The 20832-nt window shown below is 42.2% G+C and overlaps 1 protein-coding gene across 2 annotated transcripts in view; it reads left to right on the top strand.

Annotated features, from left to right (window-relative positions):
* Positions 1 to 20832, top strand: part of CACNA2D3 (calcium voltage-gated channel auxiliary subunit alpha2delta 3) — a 768096-nt gene that overhangs the window by 216378 nt on the left and 530886 nt on the right. For both annotated transcript variants that reach the window (XM_081159441.1, XM_081159440.1), the window contains exon 4: positions 10722 to 10781. In XM_081159441.1, the coding sequence (XP_081015567.1) occupies positions 10722 to 10781 (60 nt within the window). The remainder of the gene's footprint in view (positions 1 to 10721; positions 10782 to 20832) is intronic.

The following is a 20832-nucleotide window of genomic DNA, read 5'->3' as shown; positions in this document are numbered from 1 at the left end:
TATCTCCTGGGGCAGTACTGAGTAGTGGCTAATAGCACCAAAGCTAATGACCGCTACTCTGCCTCAGCCCTGTTTGCCTCTGAGTCTTGCAGATCCTCTTTCCTAAATAGCTTCAGCTTGCCTTCTCTACAGTCTTCTCTTTATTGCCTTGGATCACCTTTTGATAATTTAAAAGGTCTAGATAACTTCAGTAATATTAAGCTGCTTAAAACTTCCTGGCCTTCCTTCTTGCTACCTCCACCCCCATGCAATCAATCCCTCCTCTATATACTCCCATACACTGAAATACCTGTAATTGCCCGGATGTATCATGTTCTCTGTTGCCTTAGGACCTGTCACTGGCATCCTGAAATGTCCTTCCTTTGTTTTCTGAGCTAGCTCTTGCCATTCAGGTCTCAACATAGTCGAGAAGCCTCCTTTGTACCCCTAAGCCTGGTCTAATTGATCCCTCGGTGGATGTCCATAGCATCTCTTGCTTTCTCCTATTGAAATCTTTGTCACATTGAGTTGTGGTGGCCTATTTGTCTCATTCCTGCCCTAGACTGTAACGTCCTTAAAGGAAGCAGCTGTGTCTTATAAACTTTATATTCCCAGCCAAATACAGTCCCTGGAACACACACAATAGGATTAATAGATATTTAATTTGACCCAGAGCTGTATTTTGAGCATTGGCCATATTCTCCATACTGTTTTAGCATGAGTCGAGTCACCATTTCATTGGAGTTGGGGGTGGGGATTCGACGTATCTCTAAGGAGGAGTCTTTGAGTGGCAGAATGATGAGGAGGCAGACACCTGAGGATCTAGGAAAAGAACATTCTAGGCAAGAGAACAGCAAGAGTAACAGAGACAAGAATGTGGTGGCCTGGGGTCAGAAAGATGGCTGGGAGTCTGGGGCCAGTAGGGGAGGAGGTGGAGCTGAGGATGCAGGGTCAGATCATGAAGGGCCTGTAGGTCATGGTCATGATGAATGGGAAGTGACTGGAGGGTTTCAACAGGGAAAGATGTCATCAGAATCATTCTTAAAAGGCTCTGTCTGGCAACTGTGTAAAGAATTGACTGTAAGTCACGGAGAAGAAGCTGGAGACCTGTTAGGAGGCTGGGGTTTCCAGGAAGAAGATAAGCTGCGGCTTTGATTAGGGTTTTACCAGGGGAGGTCATGATAAAAGTGGTAAAACATGGGCCTATTTTGTAGGGAGAACCTACAGGACTTGCTGATGGATTGAGATATTTGTGGAATAAGTGACATTAAAGCAAGTGGTTTCCCTGCTACAGTCTCTCTGTTTCAGGTCCATCACCTTCTAATTTATTTTTCAACACAGCTACCAGATTAATTTAAAGATGACTTAAATTTCAGAACTGATCATGTTGCTTTTATGCCCAACCAGACCTCTTTACCCCCCCCATTGTGCTCATTGCCCTTGCTCACCTGAACCTCACTTGCCTGCTTTTTTGCACCCTTTTCCCCAACACCACTGACTGTCCCCATTGCCACTCTCTAGACGCATGAGACTCCTGCCTTGGAGCCTTCACTGTTCATTCTTCCATCATTTCTCTGGGCCACTTGGCTGACTTCCGCTCATCCTATACCTCAGGCACTGTCACAGCCTTTATGAAACCGTCCCTATGCCGGTGCCCCATGTCCTGGCAGAGGCGTTGGCCCCTTGCTTTGAGTTTTCATGACTCTTGAACCTCTCTGCCCTTTGGTTTCCCCATGTATACGTTGCGATGATAGCTGTGCTTGACTTTATAGGGCGGTTGTGAGGATTACCTGGGTTAATTGACTGAAGCACATGGAACAGTTGGCATTAAGATAGGAAGTGCGAGACCCAGTTTGCTTTTCTTGCCTTATGTCACCTCCTAGTATAGGTCATGCCACATTGTCTAATTTCTTCCGCTCCCAGCTGAACTATGGACCATTGGTTGTCTTCCTGGCCCAAGCCTCTAGCAGAATTCTTCTCACATGCTTCATCATCATCACCACCAGTGTCATCATCATCGGCAATAACGAGAGCTAGCACTAATGGACATTTACTGTGTATTAAGAACTTTTGCCCAGAGCATTCTCGTTAAGTAGCTGGAGCCAGGGTTCAGTCAGCTTGTCTAACCCCAGGGCCTGCTCTCTGACCCAACAAGGTGTGTTCCCTCCCAAGCTGAAGTTGCTTGGTCAGCATCGACGGATGGAGAGGAGGGAAGAAAAAAAGGAAATGGTGTTTTCCCTGCATCAGGTTTACATAAAAATCCATCTTGAGGAAGTCAGGTCTGAATGGACATGGAAATTGTTTCTCATTTTTCCATGATCAATTAGAAAGGTAATTTTCCCTTTCCTGGCCATGGTTGGGCCCAGGGGCTGGGAGCTGCCTGCCAGACCTACCATCCTGCCACACTCGCCGTCCTGCCATACTCGCCGTCCTGCCACACTCATCATCCTGCCACACTCGCCGTCCTGCCACACTCATCGTCCTGCCACACTCGCCGTCCTGCCGCACTCGCCGTCCTGCCGCACTCGCCGTCCTGCCGCACTCGCCGTCCTGCCGCACTCGCCGTCCTGCCACACTCGCTGTCCTGCCACACTAGCCATCCTGCCACACTCGCCGTCTCACAGTGCCATCCATCAAAGGAGCTTGTGTTGGCAAATAGCTTCCTTTCTGTGTTTGTGCCATTCTGAGGACATCAGTCAAACCTGCGATACAGGCCTTTGCCTCAGTCCATTTTCAGCCTCACTGATCACAGATTTTGCTGCTGAAACTGAGAAAGAGAGTGGTGGATTCCGCAAGCCAGTCCTTACGGAGCAGGTGCTCAGCCTCGTGTTTGAGAACACACGGCTTGGAGCCCTTTCCTTGGCAGCAGAATTAACTTTCACATAACCTCCCTGTAACTGTGAACTTGAGGAGTTCTTCCAAGTTCTCCCCACATGAGAGCCAAGTGTGGGAGGCACAGACTCTGTCAGGTTTCCTGTTCCAGTCAAGCTGTGCTGTGCCTGAAAATGCTGTCTCTTCCCGGCCCCATCATAATAATATCTCACACTTGTGTGGAATCCCGGAGGAAATGTTTTGTGTGTATGTTCATCAAATTCACACACAGGAGCATCAACCAAAGATGATACTTTTAATTCATCAGATGAGACAATCTAGGCTCAGAGAAGAGAAGATTTTCCTGGAGTGGAGCAGCTAGTGAGTCGGATGGCTTCGTGACCCTTGTCCTCAGACTCTGGGACTGGTCTGGTTCTATGGGGCCATAATTCTCGAAAGACCAAAAGCTTCCTGAGGGCCGAGGCGAAGTCATCAATTTCTTGGTGGCCCACTCAGTTCTTGTTATTGTTCTGGTTACTTAATAGTTTCTCAACAAATACTTGTTAAAGTAAATTGAACAAAAGTGATGGAACTGTGTTGCTACCACCAGGAATGGAAACTGTCTGTAGGTCAGACTTTGTCACTGAGACTATCACCTTCTTAACTTGGCTGTGCCTCATCTCGTGCGGCCTATCTTTTTTTTGGCAGATGCTCCCATGTTCTTTAGCTAGTTGGACAGTGCCTTCAAAGCTCTACCATTCCGGGTTCCCTTCAAAACCTTGAGTAGGTCCTGGGAGGGATGTAATTAAGGGCTGGAACAGAATTTTATCCACTGCTATCAGAGCCCTCAGTGGTAGATGGTTTCCAGCGTGTAAAACAAACATCTACCCTCCAACTGACATGATGTCGTAGTCCTGTTCACCCTGGACTGTCCCCTTGGGAAATTAATGACAGTTCTATCTCCCACAAAGGAACTAGTTCAGCCATGTGAGAACTGAAGGGCCCTGAGTGGGCTTTCTAAGGTTTACGGTTACATAGCCTTGATTTTGGTAATCAGCTCTCAACCATTCCCAGAGGGTTACCAAGCAGAAGACCATTTTTAAAATGCTGGCTCACTGGCAAAAATCACTTGGGCTGACATACAAGGTTGACTTCTCTTCCTGTCTCCTCCCCAGCTGCCTTAGCCCTTGGGCAGCCATTTGAGCAAAGTTCGGCTGTTTCCATCTTCAGCAGCTTTGCAAATGTTGCACTTTGGCGAATGCAGCCTTAGATGTAGAGCGAGATGGCTTTCGTTTGGAAATAGGCCATTCCTGTTGATAACAGGTATTAATTTAATCAGCCTCAATTTGATAACAGATATCTCCTGAGGAAACAAAGATAATTTGTTATCGATTGTGATCGTCTCTTCTGATGTAGACTCCGGGCTTATTTTTGTCTTGACAAAGCCTGGTGTCGCTTCGCACGCACACGCACACACGAGATGCGTTTGCTCTGGGAACTTCGCAGATTAGCTTTTATTATCCACTGTGCAATGTTTGCCTTTTTTAAAGCAGAAGCAGTCTTTGCAGCTTTCAGGCAGAAGGTCATTTTATACAAAATGTCCATTCGTGTGCAGCAAAGCTTGTTTCTTCTGAAGGAACAAAGAAATAATGAAGGCTCCTTAAAAGCTGTTTTTATCTGAAGAAATGATCATCTTGATGGTTGGTGAATTATATGTGCCATTTCGAGTGGAATTGAAAAGTAAAAACATTTGTATCAGTAAGGATTACTGAAGATCCTCAAGCTCTCAGATGTCGACAGTTTAGCGTTTCAGGGTGGGAGGGAAAGTGCCTTGGATTTCTTCTTGTCTAATCGTGTCCATCTCTCTAGATTATTCCTTTTGCCCTGGTTAATTGCCTGATGGTCACCCAGTCAATGATGTGGACTCCAGGTAGGACTCTGAGATCCAGCTGTTCCCAGAACTTTTTCTTGCCTCCAAAACCTTGTTTACAATGTTTCTATAGACTGGACCGATCTTTCTGCGTCTTTCCTTCTGGAAAAACCTCCTCACTCTCCCACAGGGCTCAGCCTCCGTGTCACTGCTGGGAAGCTTCCTGGCCTACTGTCAGCATTCTTTGTCATTTACCCCTTCATGTGAAATAGCTGCTTTCCTCATGCGTGTCCCTCGGCCTTCTGTAAACCACCTCGTGTTGTTTTGTGGCTCACGGTGGTACAGGTCCCACACTTTGGGAAATCGTCTTCCAATAACTCTGGCCACAAAAGCAGCGAAGATTAATCCACACTCTTACAGAGTGACAGAAACTCTCTCCAGAGCACAGGGAAGGGGTCTCAGTGACAGAGGAATGAACATGTAAATTTGAACATAATACTGTTTTGTCTTTTAACTTAATAGTTCTTAAACTATTGTTTTCTGACCTTCATATGAGAGAGGAATGTTTGAAATTAGTCCTGGGAACAAATCAGTCTCATTTTGTCCAGATTCCCGGAGAAGACTTTTGATGTGCTGCTGGCGTTTAGTGAGGATGGAGATTTTTCATTCAGGTTTTGAGATCCTCTGAGTTTGAAACCTGTGCCTTTAGAGAGGATATGGGCTTCCTCGGGCCTTACCTCTGCGGACGGTCAGCACGCAGAGTTCGGGCCCGCCGGGAACCGCGGCCCTCGGAGAGCATCAGCCCCATGTCCACACTGGTTGTAGCTCTCTTTCCATTCAACTCTAGTCCTTACAACAAAAGCCACTAAATCTAGCGTGAGGAAAAGAAGAACGTGCCACGCTGGGTGTGGTTGCGGTGGTAATTTTTACTTCTCTTTAATCAATTATTTTGGTTGTTTTTCTACACATTTAGCTCTTATTGATTTGGTATTAATGACAATTCAAAAACTAGCTCCAGCCCGACCAGCGTGGCTCAGCGGTTGAGCGTCGACCTAGGATCCAGGAGATTGGGGTTCGATTCCCGGTCAGGGCACATGCCTGGGTTGCAGGCTTAATCCCCAGTTGGGGGCGTGCAGGAGGCAGCCGATCAATGACTCTCTCATCATTGATGTTTCTACTCTCTCCCTCTCCCTTCCTCTCTCTGAAACCAATAAAAAAAAAAAAAATCAAAAACTAGCTCTAAGCTAATAATTACTGCAGCTTAAATCCATGTTAATGATTATAGATTTTTCTTAGAATCCCCTTAGTTGAGTTAAACAGTATTTGAGAAACAATTGTGCATTCATCCTAGGGAAAAAAATGACAATAAAAACCCGGGTATGAGTATTAAATGTGTTGTTGCAAAACATTAAATGAAAACCACTAAACATATTAAGTGCTTTGAAATCTTCTAATATTCCATTATAACTGCATTTACAAGCCGACGCCTTTTTGCTTTAGCGTGAGAAATAAAAACACCTTACTTTTGGTTTTAATACTTGTGTTGCTTTAAGAGTTTTGTCCATAATGAAGCTCCCCCCTCAACTTTAAGGATTTTTAATTTAAAATTTTCTCATTTGTACACAATTCGCTCGTCCTGATGGAATCAGTAGGATCCCAGCAGTAGTCACTTTGGTTGTGTGAGTCCATTTTCCTTTCCCTCCCTACGCTCACTGCACATCTCTCCCCATCCTTTCTGCTCATAAGCCACGACGACCAGGAACAAAAAGATGAAATACAAACAGAACAGAAAACCATTTTCTTCTGATCCAATTCTTACCTTGACTCGGTGTCCTATTTCCCCCTGCTGGACCATGACAGAAAGCTTGACCTCTGTGACATTAACCTTCGTCTTGATTTCAGTGTTTGGGGGGGAGAAGGGAGACTGCATTCTGCAGTGTTGTAGAGGTAACGTGGTGTCCTTGTAACAAGAAATTAGATGCGATTTCAAATGAGATGCTTTAATATCCCTGCTGCTCTGCTCCCCTTGGCAATTTTGCTTCACCATAACTATAAATACTATCCAGGGTCCATGACTTCTAGCATTTGTTATTTATAAAGGTAGCTTTTGTTTGTATTTATTTCACTAAAAGGGAGGAGTAACTTAGAAATATAAAAGTCAGTGAAATGTTCATTGACTCATAAATTACAGGGTTTTTGGGTTTAGGTGCTTTGTTCCAATTCCAGGGTGTATATTCCTGTATATGATCATTTTTATAGAGTAAGGACATGTTTCAGCATTAAAGAGAGAGGAGAGAATTTAACATTAAAGGGGGGGAGGGAACCTGTAGACATAACTTCTGTTTTTCCTTCCCTCAGAGCTCAGTGTTCAATACTAGTCTTCAAAGCCATTTTTATTTCCAGGGTTCAGTTTTAATTAAAAACCACAGTCGCAATTCTATAATCCCATCTGCAGATCCAAAGAGGGATTCATACAAGAGAAAATTAACTTATTATTATTAAAAACACACTGCCTTTCTAATAGATATAATAAAGTAACAGTTTTCCTCAGGCTCAGTGGCAGCTTTTTATAGAATAACTAAAATGTTAGCGCATTTAAATTGTTTTTTATTACCTGCAGGTGATAATCAAACTTATTTTTAAAAGATACTTAATTTGAATTAGATGATAGGGATATTTGTGCAGAAAAGAGAACATTATAGGCTATTTTTTACTGGCAAGCATCAGAGTTGAAAGTTGAGTTGTCTTGATTTTTAAAAAAGTGTTTTTTAAATGATTTTAGAGAGAGAGGAAGGGAGAGAAAAAAAGAGAGAGAGAGAGAGAGAGAGGGAGGTTTGTTGTTCCACCCATTTATGCATTAATTGGTTGATTCTTATATGTGCCTTGACTGGGGCTTGAACTCACAACCTTGGCGTATCGGGAAAACACTGTAACCAACTGTGCTATCTGGCCAGGGCATCTTGATTTTTTAAAATGATAATTCAATTTATTTTTTATTTTATTAACAGTAGAAACCTCTGTCCTCAGGACTCTGTTTTAGGCAAATTTATGGCACATAATTTTCTTCTTAGATACTATTTTTTTTAACTCATTTATCTTTATAAGAGTGTTTTAGAGGAAAGATCAACTATCTTCTGTTCTTTTCAAAAGGCACGTAGCTCTCGATGTACTGCTTGTCATTACTATTGTGCATAACAGCTGAGCCTATTCTTGGGGTTTCCTCCCTGAATTCTCTCATAAAATGTAAACCTGGCATTGGCATCAGGGACAACCCCGTGGTTGATTGCATAAAGGGTGTATATCCTTTCAGAGTTCTTTCTGGTCCTGAGTACTTACATTTTACACATGGAACAACTATATGCATAGCTACTAGTTGACTATCTTTTTCTGAATCTTGTTTCCTGAAGCTTTGCAGTGAGCGTGATGGGAAATACCTTTGTGGAAACAAGCAGTGTGTGAAATAAATTAAGTTAACAAGGCATACAGCAACTTTAACTTGAAAATGAATATAAAAACTGGCCAGCAGGGTTCAGATTCTCATGTACTCACTGCTCCACACCTAGAGCAGTATTCTGGCTAATCTGAATTGCAATATTTGTGGTTGAAATACATTTCATGTTATGTTATATTTGAACATGTTTTGTGGTGTGTATGATAAACACACATACACACAAGTATAAATTAAATGTTATATATGAAATACATTTTATGCTATGCTCTTCCATAATTTCTATTTGCCTATCATTTCCATCTTGTTCTCTTATTTGTTGGTCCTACACTGCTTTTGTGTTTATTTTTTTTGCATTTCCAATTCTTCACTTTTTTTTCCAGTATTGTCTTGGTCATTGTGAAATTAGTTTCTTCCTTTCTTTTGATCATTTGCACATTTTATGGACCTTTCTGGATTCTCAGAATGCTTAGACATTATGAAAAACAACTTCTCTGTGTTTAAGTAAATACATAATCAAAATGCATGACTTTTTGATAATGTAAATGTTCAGACATGCATAATGTTTATACACACAACTGATTTTATGATACATGCATATAAGTTTTAAATCCGTTACAAAGATTAAAAGAATAAGCCCTCACGAACACATTGATTTGTTATATCATTGCCTGTCACTCATCTCTCTGGGTCCACATCGATGCATTTATAAATTGTATCTTGTGATCCCAGGAGGCCGACAAGCTTCATTGACTGGGGTGATTCCAAGAAGACCATGGCCCATTGACAGCTGACCCAGTGTTAGCTTGGGGCCAACATGGCCAATCTACATAGACTGCGTCTCTCCTTTTTCTTTCTCTCTGTTTCTCACCCTCTATTTTATGCCTCTCTTCTATAAAGTATTTTATGTCTAGTGGTGAAAGTACAGATGTACACAGGTTTTAAAAAGATAAATGAGAGTTGAGAAACCTTGGAGGATGGGTTGAGCTCATTAAGCAAGGCATCAGGGATGAGGTAAGGTCTAGGATAAGTGGTGCTTTTAGCCGGTGGTTCTCAAACACTTGTGGCATCAGAATCCCCTGCAGAGCTTGTGGAAACAGATTGCCAGGCCGCCTCTAGAGCTTCTGATTCTGCAGGACTGAGATGGAGCCTGGGAGTGTGCATTTCTAACAAACTCTCAGGTGAAACTGATGCTGCCAATGGGGGAAGACACTTTGAGAACCACTACTCTGGGATCCCCTTTTCCTGTGCATAGGATAAAGAAACGAGGCCCAGAGAGGGGAAGCACTTGCCCAAGATCTCATAATTGGGTTGCCTCATGGAGAGACTTAGAACTGGGTCTTCTGTCTCCAGCTCTGTCATGTTTCCTGGGGTCTGTTCTTTGATTGACCAGAGAAGGAGAAGTCCCTTCCTGACCATCTGAAGGGAGTGTGGGGAGCCAGATTTGCCAGCCCTCCCAGGTTCCTGTCTTCGGGCAGCACTGTCTCTGGCTGGCCTATCTCTTTCTTTGTATGCTCCTATGCAGAGGGAGGGCTTTAGTGCTCCATACTGGAGACCAAAGTTACCCAAACACATTCAGCCTCTTCATTTCTATGTCCAATTTAATAATTATTCATGGAACATTCGTCTGTGGATTTGTGATCATTAATGCTAATGATCATTAATACTAATGTCACCATTTTTTGGAACATGGTCTTTTAAATTCAGGTTTGTACTATGTCAAGAAAAAGCAAGTTAAAGGCAGTGAGATAAGCCATGGGAAAACCAGAAATGGTTGGATTTTTATTTGTATCTAAAGGTTTTGCTCTTAGTTCAATGAAATGTTATTTAACTAAATGAGTTTTCTGCAAAATCTTCTGGCCTAAACTTTCATGGTGGGAAATAACTTATTGGCCAAGTCAAATTAAAGTAAAGCAGTTTTGGTTGTTGAATAATTGTTGAATGGAACTCTACTGAGTTGTTTTACAAGAATATGAATTGGTTGAATTTAGTTGGCCAAGAAGAATAATTGTGTATTTTATGGGTACTGCTTATTGATTTAATTTCAGTGACTTTTTTATTGGGGTTCAGATTGTCAAAATGGCATTGATATACCATAAAGTTCAAATAACTGTCACCTGATAATTACATACCAGAACTGGGTGCAGAAAGAGTTGACCTTGAATAAGTCAGGCAGTGAAAGTAAGTAGTGTTTTCCAAAGCATCAGGGAAGTTAGTCCACTTAGAGTTGAAGTCAGTTCAGCTCAATAAATCTTGACTAAGGGCCTTCTCTGCCTAAGGAGTGCACTCTTCTAGGTAGGTGTTGGAGTCCATATCAGGCCTCGAGGGCCAGTGTCTTTGTTACAAAAATGAGTGCAGAACATGTGTGCCTTTATACCATGGAACAATAAATATTTGTTGGAAGAGTGATGGTTGAATAATGAAGGCAAAAACTAGATTTTGACGCTGATGTTAATATTTTCAGTTTCATGGGAGTGAAGGCGTGAGTCACCATGAGCATGCCACGATAGAATCTGACATTTGGGGGCATTGGAGGAAACTCAGCCTTCTCATGCTGTTGAAATGGGGTCCGGGCACACTTGTAATCCTTCGTGTTGCTTTCTGTCTTTTCAGCGTCTGGTGGAGGCTGCGGAAGAAGCACACCTGAAGCATGAATTTGATGCAGACTTGCAGGTGAGTGATTATAGCTTGAGTTAAATTGTTTTCTGTGTGTGCTGCCAGGTTTCAGTGGTTGGGAAAGAAAGGCTTTGAGAGGATGGTACGAAGTTGGAATAAATGTGCCTATTTTTTGATAAGGCAGGATAGCGATCCTCAACTATTGTCCACCATGAGAGTTGCAGTGGGTGATACCACTCGCTCATGCATATAACCAGATTTTGATGAGTTCCTCCCCAGTTCTGGGGGATTTAATCATCCCACTGACAATAATCACCTGAGCTGTTAATGGTAAACTGCTAAGATAGCAGAATATAGACACTTCCCTGGCTGCATTTTAAGTGATTGAAAGCAACGTTGTGATTGATGTAATGTTGAATTGACTGTTAATTATATTTAAAAATTACATCATTCAGAGATAATGGGATTTGAATGCCCACTTAATAAATTTCTTGTAGCGGATCTCATATCTGATCATGGCATCCCTGTGTCCAGTTGAGAAAGCTTTTGATGTTGTCTTGTAGAGAGAAAACATAGTAAAAGGCAACAAGTGAATTGAATAATACTTGGAGGTTCCCTTGGGTACCTCCTGGAGGAAATTTTATCTGTATTGTAATTCTGAGTTGTGTCACCTTTCCTATTGCTAGAAAAACAGGAAGTGAATCTTAATCCTAAGTCTCTGTTTTGATAGAACATAACTCTTTTAGTGGCATGTGGTCACAATTAGGAAATAGTGTTAATTTTACTGTTTTCATTTATATGGAAAAGATAAAGACACGCATAAATCTTTAAGAGCAAGAAAAGACGGTGATGCCTAAGATAGTCTTTGGCCGTATTTCTGTCCCATGCACCTCTTTTCCTCATTACTGTCTACATTTTTTCTTTTGGCCTTGTGGGTAAAAGAATGAACACTCGAACAAGGTAATTGAGGAAAGTTTAATAAAGGGAATATTTACAAATGTGTAATAAATGACACCAACAAGAGATAGTGTTGTACCCCAGGGCAAGCCACACTCCTGGCCTAGAGGAGCCAAGGGATGGAGTGGTTTCCAGTAGCCAGGGAGAGTAGCTATATGGAAAGGGTACTTGATAGAGGGGTGCAGCCATGGTGATCTGGCAGTTTTGGGGGGAAGATAGCCCAATAACATTCTCTAGCCTTCTAATCTCTTGCTGGTGCCCACCATTGGCTAAACCCAATGTTGGTGTAGTTGATTCGATTCCGCCCCCTGAGGCATTGCACAGGGTGGAGAGGGGTGAAGAATAGGTCTGGAGGGGAAGCAGAAAATGTGAAACCTACCATCTAGGTGTTGTTTTCAGGCATAATAACCAATATGTGAAGTAAGTAGAGCCAGCAGTATAGCTAAGCACAAGAAGTCATAGGGGGAGGTGGAGACGTTCTGGGCACTGTTGGGAATGTTAGGAGAAGGGCAGGGAAGCCAGCCCGGCTCTTTGAGCAGAGCTGCAAGAGCAGGAGCAGAGAAGTCGCTGAATCTAGCAGGAAACATCTCGCTTCCTGTAGCCACAGCCTTGTGGTGGCTCCAGGGAGGTCCAGGGGCCATTCGCTGGTCACATTGGCCTTTTATGCCTGCTCTTCAGAGGGTCTGGACTTCCTAGAGTGGCCAGAGGGATTTAACAGAAGCCTCAGGAAGCACCTTTGTAAGTGTGATGATTATACGGACCCCCTGACAGTGTTGCCAAGGGAAATTGTCTCCCTCTCCTCAGGAGCTCCTGAAGCCTTTTCCAGGAACATTCTGGTACTAAGTGACAGAAGCTCAACTCAAATCAACTTAGATCATAACTTTGAATAAAATAAGAATCCATGAGTCCACTCTGATAATAAACAAACAGATAGGTGAAAAAATAAATACATAAATAAATGAGAAGGGGAGCTCTTACAGTGGAGTGCCAACTAATAAATATAGAAGAAATGATGGAGTTAGAAAATTATGGTTATTAATTGATTCAGATAGGAATCTTCAATGGATGCTAAAGCTAGCAGGTAAAATTTAACCAAGAACAGGACATTGATAGTCTTAAAGCATCTATCCACAAACTACTTATTAATTACAGATAGCAACTTTATTATGGGTAAAACTGGCAGACACTATCTTGAACAGGTAACCAAAGTTAATATCATCATTGATGAGACAGTGACATCAAGAACCTCCAGGTGTGATGACCAGGACGAATACAAGGTCGCTTATGTAGAATTCTCTCACAGTGTGTTCAAAAGGTGTAACCTGAATCTAATCATGATAAAACATCAGAGGAATCTGGATTAAGGGACATTTCACAAAATAACTGGCTGGACAGTTCAAAAAAGTCAAGGTCAAGAAAGACAAAGAAACTTTGAGGACTTGTCCCAGACTAAAGAACATTAAAGACACATGACCCCTGAATGCCACGTGAGATCCTAAACTGGATCCTGAACCAGAAACAAAGATTTGAATATTGACTGCAAATTACGTAATAATATTACATCAATGTTGTCTTTCCTGATTTTGACCCTTGTATTGTGTTTATGTCAGCGAATGTCCTTGTTCTTGGGTTTTTCTGGACTAAACATCTGGATCCATGGGTCCAATTGGAAGGAATGAGTTTGCAGGAGGGCAAAGAAGATTTTTGGAAGCCAGGACTGTTTCGTAAAATGTGGTGTTTATGGCTCATCTGGTCAGTTTTATTCTGAGATCAGCTGTGTAGTAAAGGCAGGTGGGCAAGGGCAGGAATGCTTTAGTTGGCGAGGGGATTTTTACCCTCCCGCAGAGGAAAACTGTCCTGTGGTTTAGCGTGACTGACCTCGAGCCGCGCTTCTTTGTCCCTCTGGAGCTGCTGTCATGTCCCAAGAGTGTCCTGACTTCCTTCCTGTTACTGAAGCCTCACGGGGAAACCCTGGTGCAGCACAGCGATTCCTGGCCAGATGTGGTGCTGCAGACACGAAGGCAGCATCAGCGTCTCTCCTGCAAAAAAACGAGCCTCTGGAGTGTTACAGCTTTTGCTCTCTTGAGAACAAGAATGCAGAGCCCAGGTCTTCCTCCCCAGTTAGCGGTTTTGTGTGAGTACACGAGAAATATCAGAGGCTACAGTTGTGGTCTGAACACAAGAGCAGATGTTGAAATTCACTGTCCAGACCTCAGACCTCCGTGAAATCTTCCGTGGGTGAGAGTGAAGCGCCTGCGCTTTCGTGGAAACCTGTGACATTGGCCTTGGGGAGCATGGATGCGCACTGAAGAATGCCTGTCGACTTGGGGGAACGTTTCGGGGCTGCAGAGCAGCGATGCTATTAAGCACACGTCTGTTAGCAGTTGGGTGTCAGCCCCATTGCTATTCCTGGGGTAGCAGGTCTGTGTATAGGCTCTGAGTTTATTACTACCATGGTCCATTAGAGCTGATCAATTGTTAATCTGGGTTCCGCTGACCTCTTGGCAACCCCTGCCAGTGGATTGTTTTTATCCAAAACATTTCAGACGACCATCTGCTCACCGTGAAATAATGCTGAGGAGGTCCTCGCACTGTTAGCTCAGGAAGAGCAGAGGGAGCTGGGAGTCTTTTTTCCTTTAGAAAAAAAAAATAAATTTTTAAAAAAAATTTCCTAAACTGTGTAGCTTCAAGTTATATAGTCTTAACCCCTGTGCTCTCCAAAATGCAAAGAGATGATGGATGTGCCTGTTCATTTACTTCAGCTTGGAGTCTTTGCACCATTGCACCATCCAAGTGCTTTAAAATTGAAGAATTTGTTTTTCATTGGTAGAACCATCGAAAGTTATCACAAGAAAGTTATTCCTCCTTTATTGTCAGAATTTTATTTTTTATTTGTCCCTCCAGAGTTTTAACTCTTTCCCCAGGGGTATATGGCCTTGAAGTTGGCAGTCCCTTTTGTAAGGTCCCTAAATACAGCATTAGATTGTTAGTTCCTAACAAAAACTGTTTTGGGCAAAAGCAAAATGCAGCATTTGTTGAACAGCCCACAGTGCAGCATCCTTCGCAGGACGCAGGGCTGCTGGCCTTTGCTGGCTGCAAAGCTTGTGTGGGTGCTGGTGACACTGCAGCCCCTGGCCTGTCCCCCTTTATGATGGACTAGATGGGCCTTCTCGGGGTTTTGTTCTTTATTTCCTGATGTCCCTGTTAGGGCAATTTTCAGTTATAATGAATGTAAACAGAGGCCTTGTGAAAATGACATCTTCCCTTTGTTATTTTATGTTTTGAATTTAACATAGGTTTTTAATGTAAAGCACATACGAGATGAATGATTATAATAAAAACAGAGCTTTAAAAAAGCTCTCTTTATCATGTGTGATTATTTTAGTGTTTCACCCTCATTATTATTTTAAAGATATATTTTTATTGACTTTAGAGAGAGAGGAAGGGAGAGTGAGAGAAACACCAATGTGAGCGCAAACATGGATCAGCTGCCTCCTCACACCCCCTACTGGGGATCGAGGCCGCAACCCAGGCATGTACCCTGACCAGGAATCGAACCAGGGACCTGTTGGTGCACAGGATGACGCTCAGTCCACTGAACCACACCGGCTAGGCCTCCCTCATTATTTCGATGGCAAAATCTAACTTGGGCCCGGGGCAGGGTGGGGGGAGAGTGGATCCTAGCCCTGATTATCCTATCTGCTGATGAATTTCCAGAAAACTAGGTCTACACATGTAGTATAACTCAGAGAGACTGTCTTTCCCCCAACTTACTCTTGTGTTTTGGGTTTTTCCACCAGCAATGAAGAAGAAAAAAAGCCTTTTTGACGGTTTGCTAAAAACTTGCTTATCTATGAGCCACAAACATATTTACTTTGAAATCTGTCTCAAATAAGTGCCAATTGTGCAGCGCTGGTACACAGTGGGAAAAAAAAAAGTGGTTTTGAATTGTATATCCTGTGGAAGCCTTTTCCATTTCAGAGTTCTCTGTAATATATTCTTCTTTGTTGTTTTGTAAGTGATAGGGAAAAAAAACCCTGGTGACCTTCAGAGGGGTAACAGAAGTGTGAGAGCGGAAGGGAACTGGGGATGCAGTGCCCTGACCCCTCCTGTCCTCCCCAAGCTGCCCTTGCCCATCTTGCAAGCACAGGGGCCTGATTCCAGAGTTGGAGTCGGGGCGGGGGGGCGGGGATTGGCATGAAAGGGATGCAGAGGGGCTGCTGCTGAGATACCTCGGAGATGGGATGGATGGCTGTGACACTCGCTGGGTGGCCTTCCTCCCCCTCCTCACTGCTGCCTGTTGCCCTGGGAGGTTTGAGGTAAAGGAGACCCAGGGCAGGGAGAGGGGAGGCTCAGGAGCCCCACATCGGCTTTAGAGCCTCTGACACCACCCGCTGGGGGAAAGAAGCCTTTCCGGGAAGGGACTGGACAGGGCAGCGCCCCAGCAAGCAGCGAGCCGAGCTGGCCTCTCCCTGGCAGGGCCTCCCTGCCGGCCAGTGAGGCTGTGCCCCGGGCAACAGCTGTGCGCTGTGAGCAGGAGCAAAGGCCTGGTTAGTAGAAGTGCCCCCCGGGGGGGGGGGAGTGAGGACCCTCTTGGGCGTTTTCCATGTATTCCCATCAAGCCCTTACCCATCCTGTTCCTTTGGATTGGGTGAGGTGTTGACTTCTTCTGAGGGGCGGGGCTGGAGCACAGAAGGCCTCAGAATTAGAAATGGTGGTGGTTGTTTTTGTTTTTTTAATTATGATTATTTTTTTAGTTTATTTTCCATATTATTTTGTGTTGGTTTCAGGTGTGCAGCATAGTGGTTACACAGTCGCGTACTTTATGAAGTCTTTCCTCCGATATTCCAGAACCCAACTGGCACCATACATACTTATTGACTCTGTTCCCTATGTGGTGGTTTTATGGAGACAGCTAATTGACTTTGTGCAGTAAAGAAGAGAGGTAGGGGTCACACCGATAGGAGAAATAAATGAGAAGAGAAGGAAGTTTTCACACTCTCTGTATTAAAGTTGGTGTCTTTTTTGCCCGGTCAGTGGGGCTCAGCGGTTGAGCATCAACCTAAGATACAGGGGATCACGGTTCGATCCCCGGTCAGGACACATTCCTTTGGCTAGAACATAGCTTTTCATAAGGCCAATGTCACCATGTTGAGGTTTGTGTTCATCAGCTATTTGGCGGTCACCTATTATGCTCCCTGACTGTTGTTCATATGAGGGTGGGAGATGGGCTTGATCCCCAGCAGGGGACATGCAGGGGGCGGCGGATCAATGTCTCTCATCATTGATGTGTCTCTCTCTCTCTTTCTCTCCCTTCCTCTCTCTGAAATCAATAAAATATATTTAAAATAAATAAATAAAGTCGGTATCTTTTTTCCTGCTCTAACTCTGAGAGGATGCCTGTTGTTTTCATCTTGTCAGCTTGGCAGGGGTGTCACAGTCAGTCCTCTGCATTTTAAGATCTTCAATTAGATGTTCTTAGGACTCGCCACTTGTCATTTATTCACAAGACGTATGTGTAAATAGTTTCGGAGGAAACTTTAAGGGTGACATTTTAAAATCAAGGCCATTTTCCAGTTGTTACAGACGCATAGACACACTATTATTTTTATTCCTTTGGCTAGAACATTATAGCTTTTCATAAGGCCAATGTCACCATGTTGAGGTTTGTGTTCATCAGCTGTTTGGCGGTCGCCTGTTATGCTCCCTGACTGTTGTTCATATGAGGGTGGGAGACGGGGCAGCATTGCAGCCTCAGCCTGATCCAGCAGAGAGAGCTTTGGCCTAGTGGCCTGGAAATTTAGGTCCTACTAGTTCCAGTCCCAAACGGACCACCTACATGCTCAAAGATCTGTTGCTGTGGTCTCTTTGCTCATCTGTAAAAATGACATGCTTGTAATATCAAGACGATTCCTAAGATCTCATCCATCTCCTGTGCTGTAATTCATTCAACACAGTGTGATCAGTGACCTCCTACGGTTGGCACTGTGCGGTGGGTGTGGCCATGAGCTAGGCAGATGCTGCGTTTGTTCTCACAGAACTCACCTTCTAATGGGAGAGACAGATGTTAAAGACATGACGACATAAATAATTTTGACCATGGTAAATGACACGAGAGAGAAGCTCAGGGTATTATCACAGTGCGGGATAGGAGACCTCTCCTAGTCTGAGAGTTCAAGGGACCTTGGAGCAAATCCCTAAAGAGTGTGTCTTGATTGAGTGGGGATTCTAGGTTCACCTCTACCAGTTAGAAGAAACCTCCCCAGACACAGGGAACCCATAATATCTTTATTTTCTGTAAGCAAAAAATTAAAATTATTTTACCTGCTTTCTACATAATGATCTTGATGATCTCTTATGATACTTTACTTTTGCCTTTTATGATGCTCATCACTTTCTATCTTGTTAATTTTATTTACAGAAGTGTCCATTTGTTGCTTAATATAACATTTATTCAGAGCTCAGTACATGTTAGGACCTCTTTTAGGTTGTGGGACTTCCACAAACTGAGAGGTGACCCTTTTTTTCCAGGAGAGTTCTAACCTACCTTTTTATTTTTATTTTTTTGGATACAGCACAGACTGGTTTATTAAATATTTATACAACACACAGTGGATGTTGCAGTATATGGGCAGGGAATCACATCAATTAACTATATGGATAGTACACTTGAATTCAGTCTTGGTCTAGAAGAGGAGTTTGCAAACTGTGGCCCGTGGGTCAAACCCAGCCCACTAACTGATTTTATAATGACTGTTTTTGGCGTAAGGCCATGCCCATTTGTCTACATCTTGACCCTGTCTGCTTTTGAGTTGCAATAGAGAAATTGAGTAGTTGTGACCGACACCATAGGGCCTACAAAGCTTCAAGTGTTTACTATCTAGATCTTTTTTTTTTTTTTTGGTGCCAATCTACCTTTTGGTGCTAATCTACTTTTAAAAAATATGTTGTTTTAGTTGTTACTCTAGGGATTATAATAAGCATCTGTATAACGTAAGTATACAGTGTATCTAAACTTAACTTAGTGTGTAAAGTACCATTTCTCCTGAAACAAGAACTTTGCAGCAGTGTAATTCTATCTATCACCATCCTTTGTGGTATTGTCATATTGTTTTTACTTCTAGATGTGTTATAAACACTATAGTAAAATGTTATTTTTATTGTTTTATTTTTGCTTTAAACAGCCATATCATAAAAATTTAGAATTAAGATAGTAATATAACTACCCAAACCTTTCTCACTTCTGGTACTCTTCATTTCTTCCTGTAGATGAGACATTTCCTCTGTTACCATTTCTCTTTAGCTTGAATAACCTCTTTTAGCACTTTTGCATTACAGGTTCAGTAGCAACAATTTCTCTCAACTTATGTTTATCTAAACATGTCTTTATTTCACCCTCATTTTTGAAGGATAGTTTTTCTGGATATAGAATTTTAACTTGACAGTTTTGTTTTTTCTTTTAGCACTTTGAAGGTATAATCCCATTCTCTTCTGAGCTTTAATCCTTTTGATGAAATGTCAACCGTCTTTCTTATCTTTGTGTCTCTGAATGCAGTGTATCATTTTTCTCTACTACTTTCAAGATTTTTCTCCTTATCTTTGATTTTCAGTATACTATACAGTATGATAAGTTGAGGATGTTCCTACATGTGATTTTCTTTGTATTTATTCTGCTTGGAGTTTGCCAAGATTCTTGAATATTCTCACCATATTTGAACAAATTTTAATGTTTCTTTTCTCAAAATTTTACCTGTCCATTTCTTTTTATATTTTCTACTGAAACTTAATTTACACCTATGTTAGATCACTTAATGTTGTCCCTCTTTAAAAACAGGTGTGAGTCTAGAAACTCTGCTTTGTTTATCTCTAATTTCATCAATAATGAACAATCTAGTGTTTTCCTCATTGCCATCTCTCTTACTACAGCATTCTTTTTTTTTTTTATCATGACCTCGTATGCTCGATTTATAGGCAATACTTATTGTAGAATTCTGACATATTGCTATAGAAAGTATTTTTTCCCCTGCCAAAAAGTCATTGGTTCTCATGTGATTCTTGGATTTTCTTAACTGAGCTTTCCCAAAGCTGGGAATATTTATTTTAAATAAATATTTGTTTAAAACACATTTGTTTTAAATAATATATTTTAAACATAGTAAAACCCACAAATTCAAACTTTATTAAATATTCCAATTAACAAATACTTTTTATGTTCAGTTTTATTGTTTTCATATGCGCAGTGTGATTCTGGTGTTTCAGACATCAGCCAGGTTGGAATGGGGCATTTTGGGACACCAGGCCCATGTTTGCATATTAGATAAACACTTGGTGGTTCCGTTAATCATAATATTCGGAGTCCCATGATACATTTCCAGAAACCTTACTGTCTTTCATTAAGATGGCTGACCACAAAGGTCATTGGCAGACCCCAGGAATTGCGTCAGGATCTCTCTGTAGCAACATTTTTGAAAGCAATGGAAATGCCTTTCGGTTGCTGATTTTTCACTGAGGATCTTGTGATCTCGGGATTTGCCAACTGCTATTGAATACTTAAATTAAAACTTGACTCTAATGGCAATCCGGGAAGTATACAACTCAACAATAAATTTCCTTATCTCAATTTAAGCTTGTTATTAAAGTACCAGATATGTACTCAGATGAATTAATTCTTATGTTTTTCTGCTGTCAGGTTAGTTTGTGATACAGGCTTTCATAATATATACATAGCTCCAAGCACACACCTTTGACATGATAATCCTATTTCTTCCTTCTGAAAATTCTTTCACAACTGACAATTTGAGGACATTTCTCTTTGTTGGCTAATGAACACTAACAGATTTTGGTAACAATGATAAGAGTAGTAGGTGGCATTATAAAAAATGTATAAAGTGTAGGCAGTGGCTTAAGTCCTCCACAGGCATTATTTCATTGACTCTGCACCTCACAGTCCTGTGAGATACATACTGTTATACCCTCTCTTTCACATATGGAGAAACGTAAAGACTGAGATGCCACACGATGGGCCCAGGAGTACACAACAGTGGGTGGAAGGAGTCAGAATTCACAGCCAAGTTTATCTGGCTCCAAAGGCCAATAAGTTACGTTGCAATGTGGAACTACAGTTTGCAACATTGATCTTAATTTGCACTGG

This window comes from Miniopterus schreibersii (genome assembly GCF_964146895.1).
Source record: "Miniopterus schreibersii genome assembly, chromosome: 15".
NCBI lineage: Eukaryota > Metazoa > Chordata > Mammalia > Chiroptera > Miniopteridae > Miniopterus > Miniopterus schreibersii.
This window is presented reverse-complemented; position numbering and strand designations above follow the sequence as displayed.